The following is an 8,290-nucleotide window of genomic DNA, read 5'->3' as shown; positions in this document are numbered from 1 at the left end:
CTCTCTCTCTCTCTCTCTCTCTCTCTCTCTCTCTCTCTCTCTCTCTCTCTCTCTCTCTCTGGAACAAAATATTTAAAAAATCTTCGAAATTTGAATTGATTCATCTGCAAAAAACTGCAGACCAAGATCAAATAAAAGTTTCTAATCGATTGATTCTTATGTTCAAATTGATTTACATATGAAACAGACATTATTGAAATGACAATGCATTTATTGTTAGCGTTAAATGTATCGTGAAAATGCCGGAATTCAAGGAAATCTCGTGGATTTCCTCTCACGAAAGTTTTACTTCGAACATATAAAACCAGACTAAACCGAAACGATAACGGAAACGATTCGATACGGTCTGTTGCGGAACGAAGCAAAACAAGGCGAGGCGATATTAAAAAAATTTTGGTCTAAAGTTTCAGGGCGGGTTCAACCAAATTGAGTAACCATTCTCGAATAACTCCATCTGGTAGAAAATTTTTCGAAAACAAACGTTTCTTTGTTTGTGACAGTGGCTAAAAGCCATCGTCAACGTTTTTCTCAAGAATAATTTAAAACAAATAATAAAAAATTGTGCAACCCTTAATGACTGAAATTCGACAAACATTTCAACGCGTAAATTGGCACGAATTGATCCTATATGTTTTCCATATTCAATAGAGTAGCGATTCTTGTTAGCATGTCAATTATATCGTAACGTGGGACGAACCTACGCGGGTGAGTATGGAAATTAAACTGCCACCTAGAACACATCGCGACGATAGAAAATTCTATGATGGCTGCAGGCCAGCTCGCGATCCCTCGTTCCCGGTACCGCAAAATTAAATCGCACCGACGTTTTAATGTCGTTCGTAACTCGCGCGGGACCTCGAGAGAGAGAGATATGCTCTTTGTGCCCGAGGCCCGCGATGCAGAAATAACCGGCGTTATCCGTGCGTCCCGACCCTTGAGTCACACCAACCATATGAAATGGCATGACTTTCCAGGAGCAGTCTTAGTCATTCATCGAGGAGGAAGAAAGACGAAGAGAGAGAGAGAGAGAGAGAGAGAGAGAGAGAGAGAGGAGAGAGACGCATTTTCCAACTTATGTATGTCACACAACGTTCGCGCCTTCCTCCGCCGCACCTGCAGACCGCGTTCCTCCATTCTAAAGAACCGTTGACTGCAACAGCTGTTTCACAGCACGATACATCCAAAGTAACCAATGATACACAATGAAAAGAAAATTCAATGTGAACGCGCGTAAACATATCACATAGCGTGTTTTTATACACTTGATGTCATAGTTTTTCCCGTGCTTCTATTTCGTTAATTAATTCTATCTGTGTAGAAAATTCACGCTAGGTTGCAAGGAAATAACGCATATTTTTAATTAGGAACGAACTACCGTCACGCCGGCGCCACTACATTTACTTCACTCCGCGGTATTATCACTGGAATAGCGTGTATACAGGGTTTAATGCGCAGGAAATTCGCAACGCATTGCAGCTGATAACAATATAATTTCATAAATAAAATTGAAAAGAAAGCGAAAGCATATATCATAAAAATATTCGATCAGAAGCGAACAAATTGATAATACACATCTCAATACAATAATTTGATTTGGACTGGATCTACGCTTAGTGGATAGGAACGTGTTTCTGGGCTTATGTAGGTATGCATTAGCGGACGCTGTCGTGAAACTGAATTCAATATTATCGGAGATCGTACCTGTCTGGATAATCTGAGTCATAATGAAGCTGCAGTCACCGTAAGCCAACGAAATTGTCTGGCATAGCTGCCCCTGTGCTCGTAATCGCGATACATTTCATCTCACTCCACTCGACATTTACATTAATCCGATGGATATATCTACAACGATATCCGATGAGAAGTGTATTTTTTTCTTTCTCTCTTTTCCGATAGGAAGCATTCAAGAATGACTCGTTGGTTGAAATCGAACCGCAAATTATGGTGGATCGACCGCGATGAGACGACAAAACATGAAAGAATAAACCGGAGCCTCGTATTACCCATGGAGTAACTGAGAAACGGGATGCGAAAGTCGAACCGTACGCATTACACGACGAATGTGAACAGTGCATGACTCATCGGTGTTCTAATGAACTCTTGAAACGATTTTCCGGTGCTTTGAAGGAACCAGCATTATACGTGGTCTACGTCTGTTTGAGTTTTTTTTCGCATGAACCCAAGTCAAATGTGAAAATAAATCATGTGCGGCAAAATAATTTTCTATAGAAAGTAAACATCACGCGTGGTCGAATCTGGAAGAGATCCAAACAGGAAGAGAGTAAAATTTCGTTTCGCTAACTTACGAAAGTTTTATTGTATTACACGGAGGTGAATAATGAAATATTGTTTAGAACGAGAAAAGAAATATTTCAAACGAATGACGCCTATGATATATCTTTTATTGACTGTGGTTTTATTGACTGTGATAATGTTTTTCAATGAAGAGATAACTTTTAGAATGCTGTAGTATATTTTATGTCGAGGTCTTTGACGTATGATGTAAAAAAAAGTAAACAAACGATAATCGTAAATGAAAAAATATAAATGAAGAAAAATTAATTATCCCATGTTTGTGCATAGTGACACGTACAAAATAATTCAATCGTTGAATGTTTGCACCTTAACATCCGCTGCGTCGCATTTTTCTTATTCTATATCCCACAGAAGACATAATGAATCAAGTCGTGCAGTTTAAGATTACTTAAACTACATGTTGGTTAACACGTCGTATTTCCCAAGTATGTTTAACAGATCCCTATAAACAGTGTTGTGATATCTCAATGACAAAAATATCTTCAGACAATAGATTTAGTTCGTCGGGTGGGTCAAAGGTGCCGGGAGGAGCCGGATGCACTCACATGCAGCATAGTAAACAAAGCTCCGGTCTGAAAATAGAAATAGAATAAATAATTTCTAATAAGCGCGAGAAAAGATACTCTTCCGAAGTGAACGAAAAATTGGAATGGCGCTGATGTTTATTTACAGTATTTATTTACGGATCGTCGAAAATTCATATCTCACGAGGATCGGATTTTCCGAAGTCAGATTTTACGAATGGCTGCGAGATTTGGATTATCATTCGCGGACTGGTTGTTGAATATTTTTATTTCCTGTATTTTTCAACGATTTTTAACGACGCACGGCTGTTTTCCAACTGCAGTATTGAGGATATACAAGGTATCTCTTTTTAGAAAGCTTATCACAATCTAGAAATACTTTCAAATATGACAGAGAGAAACTGAAAGAGATGTTAAGAAGTCCAAGTCACATACGATCACGCTAGCTCAGGAAATATCTCGACAAACCGACGCTGAGATAAACTTCTATAAATAACTGCCAAGAAGATATAGAAATCAGTGAAAATATTAATACCTCAATTCAAATAAAACTCTATTATTTAATGAGAATAAATTAACGCTTTATGATATTACTTATCTAATTATTCTTAAAAATTATAAATAAACAAAATCTCTCCTTTTCATAACTCATTATATTATACTTAGTAAAATAAATAAAATATCTATATTGTTACCTCACAGAATGCTATCTATATAACATAAATTTCTTCACAGCTAAATGATTTGAAGAAATTATAAATTTTTTAATGAGAAGAATATCTTCTTTGTTCTACGGTTTAAAATATAAGATTATAATTTTTGATAACACAATAATTCTGGACAAGACTGTTGTAAATCAAAGTCTTAAATAAAGAAACGAATACACATTTATTATTCGCTTCCAGAAAATCTTAGTCAATTGCCTTGTTATGATACGCATTACGCAATCAAGATGTAAATCTGGAAGGCGAATGACGAGGCACACGGCCTTGGCACAACGTCGATGTATACGCCGTGCAGAGTTGCAATTTTCTTTAATTGCTTGTTAACGTGTAAATCGTTCACAAACAATAAGAGACTTTATAATATCATATTCTATCCTTCATTTTGTTTTAGAATGTGGAGCTGCATGAAGGAATCATTCCGCCGGAGGCAACAGAACTCGAGGTCTCTCACTGCCGAGAACTAAGAATACAAACGGGTACGTTTGGCGGAGGCGCACCCCTGAAACGTGTACATGTTTCGGGGATCAACAGCCTAGTCGCCAAAAGGCAGGCCTTACAAAATCTCAGCGCACCCAATACGCATTTCGAAGTGTCGGAGTGCAATAGCGTGTTTCTGGAGAGTCATGCTTTCCGGAATACCCGCGGCACGCTGAGCGTCTCGATATCACGATGCAAACACGTGGAGATAAAACCAAATACCTTCTCATGGTTGCTGTGGCTCAAGGTGAGGGAGGTGTCGTCCTTGGAGCTCTCTAGTAATGCCTTTAAATTCGAAGCGCCTCAATCCGGTCGACATGGACCAGCGACCAAGGTCAGATATCTCTCAAATTTATCGCATATCGCTATTACAAGTTGTTAAACAATACTCACATATCTATTTTATTTTAAAAATGACAATAATGTTATTGATATTGATGTATCTATATGATATTCGCATCCCTGATATATTATACTATTCATTTCTGATATCAGATAACACATCAATATGAACAAGTTATATAATATTATTTGTAATGTTCCGTTTTGAATGTCACTTTAAATGAAGCTCAGAGCGATTCGTACTAATTTCTACTGATATGAATTGTTGTGTAATTAGATCTAAAAATCCGCAGATAATTCTTAAAGCGGCCATTTCTCAAAAATATAATTACAGTTTCGTATAAATTTGCTTTGATACAGATTATGTTCCAAAATGTGATGATAAAGGAATTACCCACGTCGGTTTTTCCTTCGGCTATCGCGGAAATTCGCATGGACGACATTTCGATGAGGACCATACGCAAGGATGCCTTTTGTGCCATGACCATCTTCAACGTGATTATTAGCAACACGTCTATCCAGGAGATTCAGTCCGGTGCTTTTAGCGACAGAGCGCTTATCCAAAGTCTCGAATTTGTCGATGTACAACTTCAGAATATCAACACAGCAGCCTTCAGAGCCGGACATGATAATCTCACAATCCAACATTCCAGGTTGTCAAATTTACATTATCGATCCTTACTACAATAACAGGAGAAATTCATACAAAATAAAATGCAAATTTGCAAACTTTTTTTTTTCTGAAAAGCAGAATCAATTTAATGTTTTTGATTTAATTTTTATATTTTTCAATTTTTATTCCTTAATTACATTATTTTTCAATTTCTTAATATTTTTTTATTGATACATGCTTTAAATTTCATTTTTTCTCTTGTATTTCTTTCTCCATTTAGATTGTCCGAGGTAGACACTGGTGCCATTAATACATCGGCAGCAACTGTCACCTTTAACAACAACGAATTCGTACATTTAAAACAGGGCTCGATCGTGCTACATCAATGGAATCACATAGCAATCGATCGTAATGTCTTTGTCAACTTAGAGAGCGACGCGATTAAAGCGGAGGTCAGTGCCACTTCAGCGTCCAATCTCGAATTTTCCTTCACGAACAATGAAATACAGAAGGCAAGGCCGGGATCCCTCAAATTTGCAATGTTGTCGCAGAAAGTGAACTCTGCACGCGTTGGTAACAATTATTTCACTCAAGAAGAATGCAGGTGCAATCTTGAAAATTGGATGAGTGAAATAACAGGCGGTAACAATGTATGGATGATGAACTCCAGCTATTGTAAACTCGATGACTTCTTGCAAAAATGCTTCAATCCGCCCAAGGGTTTCATGGTTATGCAAAACTTCACGCAACTTATATGTACGGAACGGAAAAAGCACGTCGATTGCGAGAAACCGTCGCCTAAGCCAGAGCCGAGCGTTAGTCCACCCAGCGTGGGTCCTCACATCTATCCAAGACAGAAGGGATTCTTCGACATGGAGATGAGCGAATTGGAACAGCTGGAACGCGAGAAGAGGATCATCGTCATTGTTTGCATCGTGGCAGTCTTTGTCGTCGTTGTGGTGATCTTAGCCTCAGGAATTCTCTATATGCGTCGTCGCGGCGTGTGTCCCAAACTAATATCTGGCTCGCTGATAAATCTGTCGAATTGGCTCTCGTCCAGCAACGGTATGACCGCCGCGACGTCCGCTAGATCAATATCGAGATTAAGCGTTCACGAATATGCCGGTCTCCAAGCAGAGACCAGAATTCTTGAAATGGATACTCCAGCAGAAGGTACGGAGGACGACAATGGGGAAGGTGACGTTTATCCATACACGGAGAACAAGGCTACGCAAACATTGCCGGAGGAGTTGACAGAGGAGTACCTGAGGGATCTTCAGGAACGATTGAACGATCCTGACAATCACAGTCAGGCGAGAGACATGATCGAGCATCTATACGATCTTATCAAAGTCGAAGAGAGTTGCAATAATAACAATGATCGGCAACCAGTAGATGATCGAGAAGAGAACGCGTACGACGTGATCCGACCGAGGATCAGAAGACCTCGCGGAGCACCGAGACCATCCGTAAATATTGGCACCAAAGCACCATCTTTGGATAAGCTACATCCGACCGAGATACGTACTAGACCGCCCATCACCGAATACGCGCAACCGCGTGATCAGCGTACCACCGATCAAAATCATCTATACGCCGAATTGCCGGGCGACGAGACGGTACCCAGTACAAGTCGACTGTCGCAACCGATCCTGGAGAGCTTGATTGGTAGAGCGCCACAGCCGTTACCACCAGACGTAGTGAACGATCATCTTGTCGGCAACAATCGTCTTCCACAGAACCTCGGTTACGATGCTGACGATCGCAAACCACAAAGTCCAAAGCTGGATTCGAGCTGCAGGAATCAATCCACTAGACCGATGAGCTTCCTCAAAGCTCTCGGTGACAGTATCTTAGGTGCTTCGAATAAAACGAACAATAAGAGGCCGAATTCGTTGCTGTGCGAATACGCCGAGCCGTCTGACGTAACTGCCCATCTCTACTCAGAGCTGCCAGAAACCCAGCAAACTTCCGCATCTACTAGCAAAATGGCGAACAGGCCACTGCCCACCAAGCCCGACCAGGATTCCATCGCCACAAACGCGGCCAAGGCGTAGCGGCGCTCATTATCTGTGATATAAGTATTATGCGTTGTCGAGAACGAAGAAGATTAAAGTGTCCTTTCTTTTTGCCGACTGTATGAGGAAAGTGTTCGCGCATATGCGTGTGTTTGCCAGAGCGATTGCGTAAGAGAGTTTCCGCCAGGCGAGGTCGCCTGGAGCTCTCGGCTGAAAGATTGTGTGTCTGTATCACAATACAGAGAAAATACGCGTTAGGAATTAGTGCAATTTATGCATACAAGGCTTGGACTTGTCAGTCCCGAGAACGAGAAGTGTTTTTAGTTTTAAACCGTGAGTGTATGAATAAACCCTTGTTAGAACAATCACTCAGCGTGACCATTTGAATGGTGTTCTCGCGAAAAAGTTGAATCTGTTGACTAAAACAAGGTTTATGCGAAAGTATCGCGGCGAAGTTGTGCCAAAATTAGTGCGTCGCATATGACTGTATGTATTCGCGTTCGTAACACGACAATGGTTTTCGATAAAAGCCTGCGCGATCAGTAAATCGAAAAGTACCACCGCGCGAGAAAAATTGATTTATTTATGTTTATCTGTGACAAATGAATGTAAAAACATAAATTTATATATTTGCTTCAGGTATTATTAAATAAGTATTTTACATCTGAGAAAACTTATCAGTATCAATACCAATCCTTTAAAATGTTTGTTATTTTTAACAGTTATTTTTAAATTCCATACAAGAAGAATACATGCATTTAAAAATTGCTGTCACAATATATTTTTCACAATAATTCATAATTTAATTCTATTATAAATTATTAAGAAATTATTCGTTCGCGCGCGATACATTTTGGTTTTTTCAATGGTTTTTTTTTCGTATACATGCATCGTATGTTCTCTGATTACATTTCCTGTGTCCATTATCGACTTGCATGATTCAGGAAATATGAAAGCTCGCATAGAGAAACACAGAATATTTATCTTTGCTTTTATAATCGACCAGTCTGAATGGATGATAAAATATTACGTAGATTCAACAATCAGATCTCCCTCCGGCTATTCTCCTCCTTCTCGGACAAGTATCTCTCTCGTTTAAGATAACGATTGGTGTCCGAGGAAAGCGTATTCCAATTCACAAAGTACTTATTCGTAAGTTCAACAAGCGCATCGATTTCTCTTATCTAAATCTCTCATGTTCAAAATGTCCTATACTGTCTGTATCTTATCTCGAAAAATTTTACGATTCAAGTAGTTTTCTCTATATGGACGCAA

The 8,290-nt window shown here is 39.4% G+C and overlaps 1 protein-coding gene across 1 annotated transcript in view; it reads left to right on the top strand.

The window, feature by feature from the left end:
* Positions 1-7,688, top strand: part of LOC108693490 — a 19,648-nt gene extending 11,960 nt beyond the window's left edge. The window contains exons 2-4 of the mRNA XM_018202476.1: positions 3,957-4,376; positions 4,745-5,037; positions 5,278-7,688. Of these exons, the coding sequence (XP_018057965.1) occupies positions 3,957-4,376; positions 4,745-5,037; positions 5,278-7,054 (2,490 nt within the window). The 3' untranslated portion in view covers positions 7,055-7,688. The remainder of the gene's footprint in view (positions 1-3,956; positions 4,377-4,744; positions 5,038-5,277) is intronic.
* The last annotated feature ends 602 nt before the right edge of the window (positions 7,689-8,290 follow it).

This window comes from Atta colombica, unplaced genomic scaffold (assembly GCF_001594045.1).
Source record: "Atta colombica isolate Treedump-2 unplaced genomic scaffold, Acol1.0 scaffold9, whole genome shotgun sequence".
Lineage (NCBI taxonomy): Eukaryota > Metazoa > Arthropoda > Insecta > Hymenoptera > Formicidae > Atta > Atta colombica.
The sequence above is the reverse complement of the archived record's forward strand: the minus strand, read 5'-3'. Positions and strand labels throughout refer to the sequence as shown.